Below are 19,706 nucleotides of genomic sequence, written 5' to 3' on the forward strand. Positions count from 1 at the left end.
ATGTATAATTTCCCTTTTATCATTTTATAGGTAAATGTAAGATCCCTAAACCACACCCTGAACCTAAACATACCCATTTTATACAGAATATTAAAAGATTAAAACATAATGTACAGAATGTGTAGGAAAATGACCATTTTAGTAACAATATAGCATTAAAACGATATTTTGAGCCATTAATCCTACACCTACCCCTAAACCTACCCATTTCTTAAAACTACGTACTATTATAAATAAAAGAATAACAGAAAATGTAATCACAATAATTTATTTATTGCAAAAAAGCTTCTGTCTGTGAAGCACAACCTGATATTGCTGAGTTCAGCATGTTCCTGGGTCAACATCTTTGTTGACACTGGAACAACATTCAAATCAACCAATCAGATTTGAGGGACAAGTTTACAGATTATGTCAAGTTTAGGCTTAAAATCATGAATTGATGCTTCTACATCAGTGTTATTCATCTATCATTTCCATCTGATTTTTGGGATAACATATGGGTAGGGTTAGGTTTAGGGGTAGGAATAGGGTTAAGACTTAATTTTCAGACTAGAATGTTGTTCCAGGATCAACAAGATATGTTGACCTAGGAACGCATCAAACTCAGCAATATCCGGACGTGTGTCCGTGAAGGCGCACACTCATTTCAAATGCCAATTGACTAAAACATGGCGCAATCTGTGACGAAGCAGGTGAGAGCTAATGAGCATTCGATATCAGTGCTGTAAACCATGTCGTAACGCTTTTCTATGGCGCAACTTTCAAATTTGAATCATTATGTGCGTGGGCTTTGACCGTGACGGTCAAGAAATGAGAAATGTGAGAATGAAATGAAGAATGGAAGGGCTGAATTTAGATCTTGTAAACATATAGATTCTAAAGATTCGGAGTACAGCGAACAAATAAAACTGATGTGATTTTTGAATTTATGTTGTATTTGGTGTAACGTTATCTCATGGTTGTATTGTCATTCGCTGCATAGGAGAAAACGCATTTTGTGTCTCACAGCAAACAAACTAAATATTACAAAATGGTTAAACAATTACAGAAATATTATATATATACATGGGAATTCATACACATTCACACTTGAATACGTAAAAAATTTACATTTTACGTTTTATTGCTGTCAATACGTATGTATTTTACGTTTTAGTGCTATAAATATGTCAATATTGTACGTTTTTGTAAGTAACTAAGAAAATAAGTAAATGTACACGTAAAAATACACATGTATTCTCATGAGATCACGTTGGCATTTCTTATTGCATGGAATGGGTATTTTATTGCTTGTCTGGGACTGATATCAGTTGGAGTATAAGTAATGATTTTATTTTATTAATAATAATAATAGTACATTTTATTTATAGAGTGTTGTTTTATTTTTTATTTTATTATTATATATTTTTTTGTTGATATTAATTGTGTGTATTTTGGCGCTGTAAGTTTTATTTTATTTTATTTTATTTTATTTTATTTTATTTTATTTTATTTTATTTTATTTTGTCTGTATTAGTTGTGTGTATGCAATTCATTTTAGTAATCTTTACAATTAAAAAAATATCTTTCAAAACATTTCCTCAGTAAAACCGGGGCTAGTTTTCAGTTTTTGCCAGATACATTTCATTGAACATAACTTGTGACAACATAACCTTTTGTGACAACATGCCCTATTGCAAGGTTTTATTGTATTTACTTGTTACCCAACAACTATAGCAAATTTTTTTTTTTCAGGATTAAATTTATATATAACAAAATTCTAATGTATCGACTCTTGATTCAAAACCTCATAGATACTGATATAGTTTGTGACAACTAGCCCCTTTCTCCCCTATATGAAAGTATATAATCAAAGAGAGTTGTAATTTCCATTTGCACTTGGTGTAAATAGACACCAATATAAAATCTTGCAATATATCTGTGGTATTTAAATAATGTGTAATAGATGTCACACAGATGACTTCAGACAGGCAGAAGGGTCTATTTTAGCCTTCTAGAAACAGTCTTGTTGATTGAAGTACATCTCCCCATCATTAAAGGAGGAGAATGAAACTCATTACAACAGATGGATTTAAAGTCCTTTTAGTGGCACAGCAGCATTACGCCTTCACCACAAGTAATCTCTCTTTTGTATTTCTCTCAAAAGCCGTATTACAGAATGTAATTTACCTTAAAGGGATAGTTCACCCAAAACTACAATTTTGTCATCATTTACGCACCCTCATGTCATTTCAAACCTTTCGCTCTTCTGTTGAACACATACAAAAATGTGTTGTTTGGGCCCCATTTAGTTTTGAAGTATCTTCTTTAGTGTTCAACAGAAGAAAGAACGTCCTATATAGGTTTGGAACAGCATGAGGGTGTGTAAATAATGATGGAATTTTCATTTTTGGGTGATCTACCCTTTTAAATTCTTCTCAGTTTGCACTCTCCAATCCAAAGACATCTGATTCAAGTTTTCTTTGTTTGAACAGCTATGTGGTCAGGGGCAGGGCATGAGATTTGTGCAATATTTATAGTGCCCAGCAGTCTTTGTCCCATAAGCAAACACAGGAAAGTGTGATCAAGGCCTTTCTCAGTCTCTGTTTAATCAACAGAGCAACTTGCACATGGAATGGGTTTGCATCCCTTACGTCAGACCGGCTCATCTGGATGCTAAGATCCGCTGCCTCCCGGAAAGCAAAGAGCTTCTACGCGTCTTGCTTATCTGGGAAACAGCACTAGACATATCTGGGCCTGCAGGACTAGAGTTAGACTAATTGTTTTGCTCTCTGCAAAGTGGCACAGTTATGGTCGCGCTCTGTTTATCGCACTATAACGGGACTGTTCTGATCTGTAGCAGAGCTGACAGCTAGTGAGTAGCGCTTCGTCTTTGTGTTACCGGCCTTGCGTTGCTACGCTCAGTGGGCTGGATCTGGCAGGTGTAGATAAAATGTCTCCTGTAGAGCTCCAATTATTGACGTAAGCAATGGCATGTGTCAGAGCGAGAAGCTTCGTATTGCTGGTTTGCTCGGTTATGGTTAATTTGTCTTAATTTTAGATAAAGTGTTGCTAACGGGATGCTAACTGTTTGTAAAAGTGAGCTATTCTTGATCAGAATAGGCCAGAATGTGGACCACACTTTATGCTGATAGAAAAAAAAAGTCTATTTGTATTTTGGGCTCTCTTCTAAAGGCTCTTAGAAATCATGTTTCTTATCCAGGAATCCTGTCACTATAACTAGGACAGCTCACTGACTCTGACTGATATGGTATGTATTATTTGGTAAGGGGACCATGATAAAATACTAGCTTTTCCTCAAGCTATGTCTTTCAAAAGGACTCCAGCAAATGGATTTTTTTTTTTTTTTTCTTCCCCCCCAGTTATTTTGCTGGAGTTCAGTCGTGCATCATCAGTGGCTCCAAGAAAAGAGAGGGATGTTTCATGTCAAGCCACTGAAACAAAATGCACAGATGAAATCAGCGGTCCATCAACTTATAAAGAGACTAAAAACAACTCCATAAAGCTCTAAGCAAAGCCGTTCTTTGATAAACTGTAATTTAGTGGCGCTGTTTAAAACCGGTAATTATTTAACATTGCAGATTGATGTTTTAAATGGTTCCTGATTTCACGATGAGGCACTTTTAAGAGCAATTATCCTGTGGCTTTACTCCTTTCTAGTCAATCTGACCTGCTGCCAGAATCTATGTTAGCTGCTTGATGGATTTGTATTCAAGCTAATACAAGAAAACTAAAGCCTTTTTCAACAATCCATTTGAGTGCATCACTTGACCAAAACAGGAGAATGCATAAACCCATATCACTCCCAAAGAGTCTTTTATGTTTTTAAGTAGTTTATTTAAAATATTTTTTTGTGTGTTTTCTGCTCTTCCATGTGGCTTCAGTTACTTTATTTAATGTTTTGTCACTGGTTCAGTGTAGCATGGTTTCGCTCATGAATATTAATTATATGTTTAATTGATTTGCTTATAGGTGGAACTTGGTGAGTGATCTTGAAGCCATTGTTTTAAATGGATTGTTAACTCAAAACTGAACCATTTTTACCATTTACTCACCTTAGTGTTTTTCTAAGGGCCCTGATACACCAAGTCGCCCATTGGCCACAGTCGGGCCTTCATTCAGTGTCAGCCGGCCCAGTTTTTGCGGTTTGTTCCACACCATCGGCACTAGTTGAACATCGTCAGGGGTATTTTGGCTGATTGAGCATGTTGAATTGGCACATAGCCCCTTTCAAGGAAAGTCTGTTCATTCGGTGGCCATATTTGCAATGCCTTTGGGCAGCTATTTTTGGGCATCCAAGACCAAGTCCTATCCATTTGAATGGGGGAATCCTGAAATCTCAAAAACTGCTAGGCAAACTCACTATTAAATAACATATTTCAAATCAGCAACAAAATCTGACATGAACTGTCCCATAAATGTTTCTTAAAGGGTTAGTTCACCCAAAAATGAAAATTCTGTCATTTATTACTTACCCTCATGCCGTTCCACACCTGTAAAACCTTTGTTAATCTTCGGAACACAAATTAAGATATTTTAGTTGAAATCCGATGGCTCCGTGAGGCCTCCATAGGGAGCAATGACACTTCCTCTCTCAAGATCCATAAAGGTACTAAAAACATATTTAAATCGGTTCATGTGAGTACAGTGGTTCAATATTAATATTATAAAGCGACAAGAATATTTTTGGTGCGCCAAAAAAAACTAAATAACGACTTATTTAGTGATGGCCGATTTCAAAACACTACTTCAGGAAGAATCGGAGCACAAATGAATCAGCGTATCGAATCATGATTCAGATTGCGTGTAATTTGTGTTCCGAAGATTAACGAAGGTCTTAAGGGTGTGGGATGGCATGAGGGTAAGTAATAAATGACAGAATTTTCATTTTTGGGTGAACTATCCCTTTAAGCTCAAATAGCGTTAAAAAAGCTTTTCTTTCACGCTAGACAAGCCAATGCGCATGTGCAGTCCTAAGCGTGAGTCTCAGGTTTCGCAATGACTTTACCAATCAGAGATTGGCTCTTTTACTTAGAAGGCGGGACGTATTCCACCATATTGCACGTTGCAGTTTCTCCCATTGATAAGAGTGAACCGTCTTTCTATGACTGAATCCCAAATGGCACACTTCTATGCACTTTCAGTCTTGTGGACTTACAATACCCCTTTGTGGCCGTTAGTTTGCGAGTTATGCAGAGAACTTTACCCGGCAGTCAAAGCGGTGTTACGTCACGAAAGAGACAAGAGAGAGAGAGAGAGCTCTGATTGGCTGTTCAGCTTAGTGAATGAGTCAGTGCAGGAGAATAAAAAAGCGAAAGTGATTAAAGAGAGCAAAGAAGTCAAAATGGTTGGCACAGAGTCAGACAGAAGGCTGTTCTAATTTTACATCATGAGCATTCCAGTGCGCAAACATTTTTCATAACAACATGAGCAACATTCATGAGCAGCAACATGAGAAACATTTGCCTGGAATGAAGAAAGTGACCAGCATGATTGACATTCAAAATAGTAAGCAAGTGCTGCTTTGTTTACGGTTTGTACATCTGCAGTCCTAGTTTCGGTTTCCTTTTCTGAATGACAAATATAGACTATTGATACCAGTTATTTCCTTACACACAGAATGCTAATTGACCGTCGTCTGTAGTCCTTTTAGTGTGTTCAAGCTCAGTTTTTATTGGACGAGACGCAGCCGACATGAGGCAACATAAAAAGCTCATTTCGAAGGCTGCATCCTCCAGAGGTCACATTTGAAGGCTGCATACGTCATCGAGGTGGTCTCATTTAAGAAAAGTAATTGTTCTATTGCAAAGTAAGAAAGAAATTACAATATTTTACACCTCACAAGGAATAACAGTCCATTTTATTACAGATACTTAAATAAGACATCCTTGATGACATATGCAGCCTTCAAATGCGAACTTGTCAGCTTTCGTCACCACTAGTTCTTTTAAAGGGTTAGTTCACCTAAAAATGAAAATTCTGTCATTTATTATACCCTCATGCCGTTCCACACCCGTTCGTTAATCTTCAGAACACAAATTAAGATATTTTAGTTTAAATTTGATAACTCCGTGAGGCAATGGACACTTCCTCTCTCAAGATCCATAAAGGTACAAAAAACATATTTAAATCGGTTCATGTGAGTACAGTGGTTCAATATTAATATTATAAAGCGACGAGAATATTTTTGGAGCGCCAAAAAAAACAAAAAACGAAATAACGACTTATTTAGTGATGGCCGATTTCAAAACAATGCTTCAGGAAGTATCGGAGCACATATGAATCAGTGTGTCGAATCTGCTGTTCGGAGCGCCAAAGTCACGTGATTTCAGCCGTTGGCAGTTTGACACGCGATCTGAATCATGATTCGACACACTGATTCATTTGTGCTCTGATGCTTCATGAAGCAGTGTTTTGAAATCGGCCATCACTAAATAAGTCGTTATTTTGTTTTTTTTGGCGCTCCAAAAATATTCTCGTCGCTTTATAATATTAATATTGAACCACTGTACTCACATGAACCGATTTAAATGTGTTTTTAGTACCTTTATGGATCTTGAGAGAGGAAGTGTCCATTGCTCCCTATGGAGGCCTCACGGAGCCATCGGATTTCAACTAAAATATATTAATTTGTGTTCTAAAGATTAACGAAGGTCTGTTTGGAACGGCATGAGGGTAAGTAATAAATGATAGAATTTTCATTTTTGGGTGAACTAACCCTTTAAGCCCGGAACACACCAAACCGATGGCAACGAACTAGCGGCGACGAAAACAGACTGCGGGGTTGGCTCACGTCGGCAGTGTCTGGGTCCAAAGTTGCCCTGACACACCAAACCGACTCTCGACACCCGACGGCCAAGTAGCACGAGGACCAACTTCAGCCGATGGTGCGGAACACACTGAGAAAACTTAGTCAGCCGACGAACAAAAACCAACCGTTGGCTTGCTGTGTTCCGGGCTTTACGTCGGCTTGGTGTGTCATGGCCATAAACCTACTTTCTTTTGTGGAACTAACGTTATATGAGAGCGAGTAAATAATGACTGAATTTTCATTTTTTGGTAATCTGTCCATTTAAGTGTCCATGTAAAGATTTTTCTTTGCAAAAGAAACCTCTTTAAAATATAATAATCTACCAAAATGTATGGAAGGGATTTTGTAAGCTTTAAGGTTTAGTTACAATGGCTGCCTTGGATCCATTTAAGCTGGATTACTCAATATTGTGTGTGAGCTATGTTTACATTTTTTAGAGTATGCAGTGTTAGTTTAGCAACATGTTAATACCAGACTTGATATCGATTATCAAATTTTCCATGCTTCGAGTGAAGTGCACTTTTTGTTACTTATAAGGTTCCATTTCTGTTAGGATGCTGCTTTTGAAGGTAGCTGCCTAAGTAGACAGTAGACAGCAATTTAGCTTGCTAGGTTGTGGAACTGAGCCCCAGTTTAATCATGGTCTGTTAATAGTTACATTTAATAATAATGCTTTTTCAGCATCGCAGGATCAGATCATGTGAATTCTGAATCCTAGAATCCAGCAAAAAGAGCATTCTGGCAGCTTCCCCTCCCTCGTCTAGATCTGTCTCCTCCCACTGTCACACTGCAGGGACACAGATCAATCAGATTTCACCAGCTCACACCAGAGTTTAGCTATTCATGTTTAATGCAGCTGAGACCTTTATCTCACTTGGTAGCAGCAGGTCCCAGAGCAGAGATATCATCGCATTTGCTGACACCACCTGCTGGCAAATGCCGCATAGCTCCTCCTCTGAAGTGCTGGCCAATCACCATGCGTTTGCGCCATCACCTGCCTCTGTGTCATATCCAGTGCCAGACCTAGCACCCACAAGCCTGCGGTCTGCTGCTGGATGCTGGCCTGGAGGCCTCTGTGTCTATACGGCATGCTTAGTTGCAGCTGTCCACCATCGGCGTTACGCCAGTGGCGCCAACAACACGGTTCGGTTATGAGTCAATGAGAAGCAATAAACAAGGCCATGATGTGCACTGAATTTAAAAATTGCATAGTATGTTTTAAGAAAGATAGTTATTTGAGCAGCAAAAGTTAGGATTTAGTTTAAGTTACTAAATGATAGATTGTGATGATGATACAGGTTAGGTTACTGATTGTATAGAGCCTAGAGTCCTTGCATATTCCAAAATAAGATATTCTATGTCAATTGCAAAAAGTCAATTGAAACCAATACATCTATGTATGTTGAGATTTATAGACTTTCATATTAGTTAGATACTGAATGACAAGGCTTATTTAACTGAACAAATAGACATTTATAATGTTAAAAAATATTTGGGGGAATATAGCATGTTTTCCACAACAATATTAAACATTATAACTGTTTTCAACATTGATAATAATTAGAAATGTTTCTTGAGCACCAAATTATCATATTAGAATGATTTCTGAAGGATCATGTGACACTGAAGACTGGAGTAATGAAACTGAAAATTCAGCTTTGCATCACAGGAATAAATTAGATTTTGAAATATGTTCAAATAGAAAATTATGTATATGAAAAATATGTATTTATATGTTTCTACTGTATGTTTGATCAAATAAATGCCACCTTGGTGAGCATAAGTTTAAACCCAGACTTGAAAATCTTTTACCATCATTTCTTAAGACTTGAATTTTGTGAGCTTAGCGAAAGACAGCATCATTATGAAGCTTTCCGGAACCCTTGCAGTCAGCTTTATGAATATGGATTACTGTTCAGGGCAGATTAGTGAACACAGCAAAGTATGTATCAACTTCAGCCGTGTGATATCAGGAGAAATGGGAATTATGCCCACTTTTTGGTGTAATCCTCTGTAGAATCGTGAACTAGACTTCAAGGTACTTCGCATAAGCATAAGTAACTCTCATGTGAACCATCGTCTATTCTGAATTTTTTTTTTGCATAAACATTTGTTTTCATAAAACATTTTTAAACAAAATTTAGTGAACCAGTTTGATTTTATAAAATAAAATGTTATAAAAAAAATTTAAATAATATCCTGTTTTATATTTATATGTTAAATATAATAATAATATTTATTTATGTACTTTTTTTCCCCCTACTACCCACAGGATAGCTTCCCAGCTAGATTCGGAGGGATTCATTTTGTCAACCAACCTTGGTACATCCACGCTCTGTACACAGTCATCCGGCCTTTCCTCAAGGACAAAACAAGAAAAAGGGTAAGAGAATTATTATTGATTTTTAGAGTTTTTCTTTTTTCTTCAGTCACTTATATTACATATAATTGTTAGCTTTTCTGTTTATGTAAACATTACAATATATAGGCTTTTCATATACATACAACAACATGCCAGTGCAACAAAATGCACAGTGTAATGCCAAAGAAATAAGTGCAAACCACTGACCGATAAACAGTAAAAGCTGCAGCTTACAGTTAGTATGAAAACATAACCAGGCAAATAATAACAATATTTTCTCTGTTGTGTATTTAGATTTTCATGCATGGAAACAATCTGAACAGCTTGCACCAGCTGATCTTGCCTGAGATTCTGCCATCTGAGCTGGGTGGGATGTTGCCTCCTTACGATATGGGCACCTGGGCCAGGACGTTGCTTGACCACGCATATGACGAGGAGACGGACTACTGCCCTGAATCCTATACCTTGTCTGTCAAAGACCTGGAGAAAGATCTGTCCCCCAAAACCATGAAAAGGTTTGTACTTGTCATTTTTTTTTAGATGACCTCTTTTTGTTTGAGTTTATCTCATTTTTTTGCCTGTTGCCATCTTTAAGTTTTATGCAAGGATAGTGGAAAAAGAGGACAAGATCGCTGCATTAACTTGCACTGTATGTACAAGCACCATGACTCAATGTCAGAGCATATGTGCTAACCAACCGCTAGATCATCTCCAAGATGTTTTAGTTTGTATAGTGCTCTCCAGTGTTATTTTAGTATTATATTATATTATATTATATTATATTATATTATATTATATTATACATTGGCACCTCTGAGTCCAGACGTTAAATTCATTGAAAGTCTTTGGGATGTGCTGGAGTAGACTTTACAAAGTGCTCACCTCTTGCATTGTCAATATAAGATCTTGACCAAAAATTGATGCACTTCTTGATGGAAATAAATGTTGTGATCAATCAAAGACTTATTGTAGGAGACCTCAAAACAAAATTAGTAACATTTTTCTAATTTTCTAAATTCTTTTTTAAGTTTTTGAAAGTTTTTATTTTATATTTATAGTTTTAGTACGGAGCCCCGCACATGACATGCAGGAAAAAAATATTAGGCTTAATCGTGCACACAATTTACTAATTCATTCCCTTGATTTGCTAAATCATGTGCATGATTTGTAAATTGAGGGAATGAATTAGTAAATCATGCACACGATTTATAAATCGAGGGAACGAAAGAGTAAATTGTGTGCACGATTTACTATTTTTTCCCTTGCCTGTCATGTGCGGGGCTCCATATTTCAGCTTTATTTCACTTACCAAAATTTTTTTCTAAATAGTTTTAATTTTATTTTTTGTTAACAATAATAACACTGGTGCTCTAAAACAAGCACGTATTATGTATGTTGTTTATTTCTGTTATGACTGTTAAATGAAATCATTTGGTGGCTTGCCATGGAAACAGCGTTTGCTTGCTTGCAGTCTTCACTCATGTAGAATTATCAAGAGAATTGCTCTGGATAACAAAAATAAGCAGCTTTGCTAGAGGCATAAAGAAGCTACAGTGTTTGTTAAAGGAGACACATTTTAGCTGCATACTGTCTGTTTCTTCTAGGTTACAGTGCTTAGCAACCGACTCCCTAGCTTTATGATTAAAGGTGCCGTAGAATGTGTTTTCAAAAGATGTAATATAAGTCTAAGGTGTCCCCTGAATGTGTCTGTGAAGTTTCAGCTCAAAATACCCCATAGATTTTTTTTTATTCATTTTTTTAACTGCCTATTTTGGGGCATAATTAAATATGCACCGATTCCTTGCGTGGCCCCTTTAAATTCTCGTGCTCCCCGCCCCTGAAGCTCACGCATGCCTTTAACAGCATAAACAAAGCAAATATAACCCTCAAAATGGATCTTTACAAAGTGTTCGTCATGCAGCATGTCTAATCGGGTAAGTATAATATTTATTTGGATGTTTACATTTGATTCTGAATGAGTTTGATGGTGCTCCGTGGCTAAAGCTAACATTACACACTGTTGGAGAGATTTATAAAGAATTAAGTTGTGTTTATGAATTATACAGACTGCATTGTTTAAAAAATGAAAATAACGACAGTCTTGTCTCTGTGAATACAGTAAGAAACGATGGTAACTTTAACCACATTTAACAGTACATTAGCAACATGCTAACGAAACATTTAGAAAGACAATTTACAAATATCACTAAAATATCATGTTATCATGGATCATGTCAGTTATTATTGCTTCATCTGCCATTTTTCGCTATTGTTCTTGCTTGCTTACCTAGTCTGTTGATTCATCTGTGCACATCCAGACGTTCTGCCCTTGTCTAATGCCTTGAACATGGGCTGGCATATGCAAATATTGGGAGCATACATATTAATGATCCCGACTGTTACGTAACAGTCGGTGTTATGTTGAGATTCGCCTGTTCTTTGGAGGTCTTTTAAACAAATTAGATTTATATAAGAAGGAGGAAACAATGGAGTTTGAGACTCACTGTATGTCATTTCCATGTACTGAACTCTTGTTATTCAACTATGCCAAGGTAAATTCATTTTTTGATTCTAGGGTACCTTTAAACACAGCTCTTTTTGATAAAGTAACAGTCTGTGTTTGAATGGGTGACTCAAGGAACTCTTGTTGTGCATCGTTTCACTGATCAAGAAAGGGTGAGGTCGGTGTCTCGAATTACTGGGTCATAAAATCAGCACAAGGGAGCGAAGCTGCGCTAAATGATGCCTGTGTATGCAAGCAAAAACATATGATGGAGGTTTACCAGTGGCAAACATCTCATCTTTTCTTGCTGCAGCTGGGACTGTACGTGTACAGAGACGTCGGCAACCAAATATAGCCTAGTTCGCAATGGCTTATTTTGTGCTCATATTTGAAGCAACTGTTTGTAGTGTTTGAATTATGCCAAAGCATCCGGGGGGCGCAGCATTTGGAAGAAAGTAGGTCTTAGATGTTCTTCTACTGCTAAGATCAAAGTACTGTTACTTAAACAGCTTTGGCTATTAAACGAAACCTCCCAGTCCGCACATAACACATCTGTGTACAACCAGCTATGGTGGAATCCTGCACTCATTGTTCACTAGTGTTGTATTATTAACATAATTCATCATGTTTAGCTGTGGGAACAATTTGCTGGTGATGATCTACAGTATATATATTGCTATTCAATTCCAGCTATTCCGTTTAAAGTTCCCCTGTGGTGAAATCACATTTTTAATGTTGCTCATATGTCTATCTGGTGTTTTTAACATGCTTTAAGACAAATCATGTGCAAATTCATAAGTCAACACCATTGCTGAGTATTTTCTCTTTAAAACTGTAGTTAACCAAAGACAGTCTCAAACCCGCAGTTTGAAATCGCTGGTGTTTCTGACAAACTACCTTGTAACCAATCACATCAATGTGCCGGCAGGGTTCAGCATATCATTAACTGACCGTGCAAGGATGTCTCAACAGAAGGTTATCTCGGTATATTTTTCTGTTGACATGAAAAATCGGGTAGATTTAGCAATATGGCGGGTGTATGATGCATATTACGATGTTATGATGAACTATATGCCTATAGTTGTTCAAAGTGTTTCTAAGGATACTGATTGTTAAAAGGCAGCTGTTTGACTCATGAATGTGAACATGGTTTGTGTAACGTTTGATAACGTAGTCAAGCAAAACGCGAATCATATTAATTACCGTTATGTGTCCGACGTTGTAAAAAGCGATTCCATTGTGCAGTGTTTACTTTAGTAAGTATATATAGTAATAATAATAAATAATAATAATAAAATATATATATAATTTTTTTTTTCGTGGCTCCCTCTTGGTCCCCCGTAAAAGTATTGTTTTTCAGGCCCAAGACAGTGTGTATTCAGGATTATTCGAGAGCAATTAATTTGACTTTACTGAATAACGAAAGCTGTTGTGAACTTGTCAGATTCATACAAACAAGATGCATCACCGCTGACATTTCTATTGTACTTCCAGTCAGTAACAATTTTGCAGTATTTACTTTGATTGCTTTAAATTTTTCTCTTCCACATTGTGCTGAAAATGAGTGTGAGTCCAGGCATGTCTGATTTTAAAAAGCTAACACCTCCCACATTCTTCAAAAGGGTACATTATTCAGAGCAATTAAAAACCACACTTTGTCATTTTGTCTGCTCTGGAAAGGTCACATGAACATCACTTTTTTCCAGTTTTCTCTTGTGTTTGTATCACGTTGCACTCGAATAGCACAGATTCTTGCCGAGACATTAGTGTAACAGCTTTTTTTGCGTCATTCTGTGATTTTCTTAGTGGAAAAAAGATAATAGAACAATGTAGTTCATTGTCCTTGAGAGATATCTTGTGTTATTATGGTTGGTTAAAGGTGCTGTAAGTGATTTCAGACTTTGCCAAAAGCTTTTTTTTTTTTTTCTTTGCTGTTTGCTGAGACAGGTGGAATTTCTCAAGACACCAATTTCAGAGATGTCTGTCAGGTAGTTTATTTAATGTGCGGCATTGGAAAAAAAAAAAAAACTTGCTTGTTACAGCACCTACTCCTCCTCTGGGGTCTTACTGTGCATCTTAAAAGGCAACTTACAACAGTATATCTTTTAAAGTCAACATAAAAATTAGAATTATTATTTAATTTTTAAATGCATTGTTCACCATTGATCACTGCATGTCTCTCTATATAAAAAAGGTTTATTTTTCGATAATGACTGGCTGTATATTACCTCTAACATATCATAGCCCATTTTTCACAATCCACTCAAATCCCAGTTGAATCACCCTGTCCTACATTATTTCCTTCTTAATATTCAGTATATTAAATATCACAATACTGAAGTAAAATGCATTGCAAACTAATTTCTTTTGTTAAATCTGACAGTTGTCTGATAAGAAACAGCTGTTTTTGTTCATGATTACAGTCAGGGTTCATAGAATACAGAAATGAGTCCGTCAGAGGAAAGTGCCCCAGATCTGCGCATGATGAACGACAGCACACTGTCCTCAAAGCTTCTTATGTCTCTACGAGAGGGCTAAATCAAAAGTAGGCCAACACAGTGTACCAAGATGACATGTTCCATTACACATCCTTCACTTTAAATGATTTTGACAAGCACAATGCATCATTAATTTGTACTATTGAGTGTGTAGTGCTCTGTGTGTGTACCTAAATGTTTCATTGGGGTCCAAATGTCTTAGGATTTTTTTATATTATATATATATATATATATATATATAAATAAGCAGCACTTTATAATAATAATAATAATCTAATAAAATATAATCTAAATACAATAAATAATTAATAAAACTTTACATTATTCAGATTTTTAATGTTTATTTCCAGGTTTTATTTATTTTGTAGCCTAGATTTTCAATGCATTCTCATGATTTTTCATTTCTCAGTTGTGCATCTCGAAATTTTGTTCCCGAGATGGCATTCATATTTTATTTATACCCACAGGTCCCAGTCTGTAGTGGAGCCGGGTGTCCTGAAACGACCAGAAAAAGTGAAAAGTGAAGAAGAGAACATGCAGCCGCTGCTTTCGCTGGACTAAAGGCTCTTAATTCCCCAGGCAACGAGGAAACGTCAAGCTCCATATGCTGGGGAGGAGTGCACCTTGTTCCTATAATGCCAGAAAAAAAATGTACAAAGAAAAGGAAATGTTAAGAAGCAAAAGAACACACAAACAGCCTCCAGGAACACTGTAGAGCTGCCAGTTAAAGTGATATTTTTGAAGCAAAGAGCTAACGGCGGACGTCCGTATGTAATTGTCAAGTGCCAATTCAAATCTGTAAATACACTTCAGTTCTAGACGTGAGATTGAGGGAGTAATTGTGACATGAACCTGTAAAGACTGCTGTGAATATCCTGTGTGTGCTTCTCGTGGTTATTATGTAGAACATGGTAATGTAGGATGGGTAATCATGCTTATAAAGATTCACAAGCTTTGGGGTTTCCAATATTTATAATGGTGCATTAAAGTCCTCTTGGAAAGTTTGTGTTCAAGAGTCAGATGTGATCAAGTCACTTTCATCAGAGCAAGATGGCACTGTACCTATTTAACTACACAAATATACAGTAAGGTTGTTGTTTTTTTACATAAAGTCGTAAATACGATTGATTTTCTTTGAGCCCCGAGTTTACGAGTTGGGGGTGTGTCAGTTGGAAACGTGGCTGAATACCACAATACTTAGGCTTATAGGTATTTAGCAGTGATGTTGTCAGGCTTTTTATTTACAACGAACAAAATAAGCTAACATTTTCTAGACGTAGAGTTTAAAAACCTTGCTGTATTTTTGTGTAGTTAATTAAGAGAAGGTACACTGCCATCTTGGTCCGACAAAAGTGACTTGAACGCACCTGACGTTGCGAATTCCCAACTCGTAAATACAAACTTCCAGGTGGACTTGAACGCACCATAATACCCAAATCAAGAGTCGCTCAGGAGTATTTCGAAAGGAAAGCATAGAGATGTTGACAGCGTCAGACAGACATATGCTACTTCCATTAAAGGAAACACCATCTTTCGTCCAGGTTTCAGTGTTTCACAGCAAATACCCCTTTACGGATTTTTCTAACAAGTGTTTGCTAACATTATTTTACCACAACTTAAGCTGTGTTATCGATTTAGTATTCTTATATCCCAGAGGGGTCGAGTCACATTTAGTAGGCTAGCTGATTCTTCACTGATGGCCTTGTTGTTTACACTATGTCGTAGATCCGTGGAATATTGCTTTATTTCGTAACCATTTCCATGTTGAGTTGTTTCCCAAGGCATCTGTATTCATACCAAGGACAACAAAGTGCTGTCTTTGCCATCTTTCCAACTTCAGAGTCATTGGTTCTGAAGTTAAAGGAATAGCGCACCCAAAAATGAGTATTCTCTGTTAATTCACTTACCCTTATGTCATTCCAAATCAGTATTTGAATCAAGATTTGCCGACATACGAGTTTGGAACAACACAAGGGTGAGTAAACAAAGACTAAATGGCTGAACTATCCCTTTTCAAGTATTAATTAAGACTACATCTACACTAATCGAAATACATTTAAAAAAGGTGTTTTCGTTTAAAAACGCTCTCCGTCCACACTAGCGTTTTCAAGTGTTTTCCAAAAACACAGCATTTTCATCCACACTAAAACGCTTGGGTACCTGTACTGCGCATGAGTAAGATGCTTCGACATCCATCAGGTGATTATTTACATTCCACGTCTTTTAAACGTTGTGGCAATTTGAAGAAATGTGATCTGGAGTATGTTCAAATTGACATTAATCTTTAACAACGCTATCAAACTAGAGAGCAGCCAAAACAACTGCGGTACAACGTCACCATCTTGCTTTGGGCTGAATGGGTCACATGACCGAAAATGCATCATCGTTTTCGAAAACCTCCGTTTTCACCGTCCACACTACAACGCAAAAACGCCTTTTTCAAATTATAATAAAAAGCTTAGTCTCAGGAGCTGTTTACACGATACTGCTTTTAACTAAAAACGGAACATTTTTTATGCATTTCGGCAGTTTGTTTTTCACGACAATGGCATTCTGGGGGACTGAAAACGCAAATTTTGAAAACAGGATACAAAGTGCAAGTTTATGAAAACGATACCGTTATCGTCTATAGTCTTTCTTTACAAAGTGACATCGCCAACTACTGGCCTGGCAGCATAAGCATTTTTAGTCATTTTCGTGGATCCGTTTAAACGAGAATCGTTTTGACAACGTTGTCGTCTGTACGCGAAAAACGTACATCGTTGTCATGTACACGTGCCCTCAGTATGGACGGAAGGCCAAAACGGAGAGAAAAGGATGTGTTTTCAAATGAAAACATAATAGTGTGGACAAAGCCTAAATTTCTTTAGCATTACAAAACCAAATTTAAACTGTAACACTAACACAGCGGTTTACACAGAGCCATAAACAAGGCGTTGTACAGTGACACATGCTAATGCATGCTTCCACATGGTTATCATGGTATGGTCAGCTTATGGTTTAGATTGTGTGAAAATAGTTTATTCTAAATTACTCAGCTGTTTTATGGAATGCTGTGTCGTCATTAGTCTTCTTGGCAAAAGGATTTTGCAGCGGTTTAGTTTCAAGCCTGAACGAGTGAATTTGGGCTAAACACAGATCATGTCACCATTTGATTTCAGGGATTTCTTTCTTTGTGCGTATGTGTAAGGAACAAGGGCAATATACATTTACAGTGTACATTTAAAATATGAAGTACATAAAAATCTTCCAGGCTTGAGATTTGCTGAGATTTCCATGGGAGCAAATAATTACACATCCTCACTGATTTTGAGTGAATGATACTTCCCGGACAAAATATACAATATAATCAAAACCTCTAAATAGCTAAACAGTCAAATTTAGAAGTACTGTGGATATCTTACTATTTTGTGTGGTATAAAATGTAAAATTCTGTGGGCACAGCTTCTGTACAGTGGCTCAGTTTGGTCCTGTTTTTATTTTCTTATTTCATGACAATCCACAAGTATTCATATGTAGTGTTTATACATACATTTTGTACATTTGGATATATGCTGAAACATACAATATAGATGCATTGACAGCATCTAAAACATAATCATATATATATATATATATATATATATATATATATATATATATATATATATATATATATATATATATATATATATATATATATATATATATCAGCGCAGCTTTAGAAACATAAAAAATCTTTATGAATACTTAATATTGTATTATATATAATTTTGATTAAACCATCAAAATATTTTAAATATGCGGGAAGCTCAAAACACTATAAGGTATATTTCTGATATTACATCTATTTGCAAAAAAAAAAAAAAAAAAGGCAAACTACAGCTACATGTTTTATTTTACTATGTACAAATTCACAGGAAAAAACATACATTGACTACAACAAATTATTAATATTTATTAATCAAGTTTTGGAATAAGCAATATTTTCATTGTTTCAATTTTCATTTTTGCATGTTTCATTGCGCTTATCTTAATTGACTATATGTGTGTGTGTGTGTGTATACATACATACATACATACATATATGTGTGTGTGTGTGTGTGCGTGCAATTTTAGTCATACTATACCATTATATACTTATTTGTAATGTTATGATGTCATGGATTAAATACAATACAATCAGCCTCTTAATTCCATTAATTATTCATAAACATCTTTACAGTTGTTTATACTGTACATAAGCCTAGTTATATTTTAAATGCTGTTAATACATCGTGTATGTTTCAGTGTTTATACAAACAAAAGAAAAAACATTGATATTTTTTCCATCTGCAGCTTTGGACACTAAGTCTGTACCACTTAAATCTATACCAGACTTTCCAACAAGCAGGCTAACAGTCCAGATTATGACTTTTTATATTTTGCTGACAACTTGTGTTAAGGAAAGTGATCTCCAGTTTTTATTTGCTAAAATTAAAGTCTGCCCACTGTCATGACTCACTGGGTTTCTAACATCTCGAGGAGCAAAAATTCTTTCTAAACACCTTGCTGTTTCATCCTGAACAGAAACAAAAAGCTGACAATTGGCTGTTTTTAATCTGAATGTATTTCCCAGAGAGTGATGTCATACTACTTTGGGTTCAGAGAATGCCGTTATGTATAGTCATTATTACATTTCCTGAATCATGGGAGGATGTTCAGACATAGTGAGCAGAAAGGAATCAAACGATGGTGTAAATTGTTTCAGTATATATTTAGTGGAGCTGTGTTAATGCCATGATCAGTATTTTAATACACCTTGAATTTATTTGTATTCCTGTATATGTTTTTGGTCATGCTGCATTATGAACAGCCTTGTTTGTATTTTAGGCAATCGGAATGTTGATCAAATTGTCTCCATTTTTCTAGCCTTGCTTTCTATGGATACGTACATGTATTGCCATTACAACCAAAGCAACCCTGGGTCAAGGAAAACGACAATTATTCCCTGCTTTTCTAAAGACTACAGGAACAATGCATTCGGTATTTCTTTGATTGTTGACTTATCTTTTCCATATCACTTTGATTGTATAATAGGGTGTTAGTGCTGAGAAGCCCATGCAGTATAGAGGTATTATCATGCAGAACACTACATGTGGTTTAAAGGAACCTGTTGAATGGAAGTAAATATGTGTATATGTCCTTTCAAAATGCTGAGATAAATTATGTAACTGAAACTAAACTGCGAAAGGAAAAAAAGCAGCCAATAAATATTGATATACATAGTTTAAACCTTATCACTTTCTGTCTTTGAGCTCAGCTTGGTTTTTTCTTTTCATTTTGTCTTGTTTTAGCAGTCATTAGAGTATTAGAAGACTGTCTACATTAGAAGACGCTCACAGTCGAACACACAGCCTTGCAAAGTATACTTCATTTGACCCGTACGCATTCACAGGCGTTCGACGCATGCGCAGTTTTGAGCAATCTCTCGCCGCGAGTTACAACCCATGTAAACATCTTTGTATTCTTTCATGCTATAGTTGTACAAATGAGGGTACTTTCTAACCTCTT

General features: G+C 36.2%; 1 protein-coding gene across 1 annotated transcript in view; it reads left to right on the forward strand.

Annotated features, from left to right (window-relative positions):
• Positions 1–19,432, forward strand: part of clvs2 (clavesin 2) — a 29,550-nt gene extending 10,118 nt beyond the window's left edge. The window contains exons 3-5 of the mRNA XM_048207413.1: positions 9,084–9,194; positions 9,468–9,688; positions 14,642–19,432. Coding sequence (XP_048063370.1) covers positions 9,084–9,194; positions 9,468–9,688; positions 14,642–14,735 — 426 coding nt within the window. The 3' untranslated portion in view covers positions 14,736–19,432. The remainder of the gene's footprint in view (positions 1–9,083; positions 9,195–9,467; positions 9,689–14,641) is intronic.
• Positions 19,433–19,706: the final 274 nt, after the last annotated feature.

The sequence above is a fragment of the Megalobrama amblycephala genome, linkage group LG11 (genome assembly GCF_018812025.1).
Source record: "Megalobrama amblycephala isolate DHTTF-2021 linkage group LG11, ASM1881202v1, whole genome shotgun sequence".
In the NCBI taxonomy this organism is placed as follows: domain Eukaryota; kingdom Metazoa; phylum Chordata; class Actinopteri; order Cypriniformes; family Xenocyprididae; genus Megalobrama; species Megalobrama amblycephala.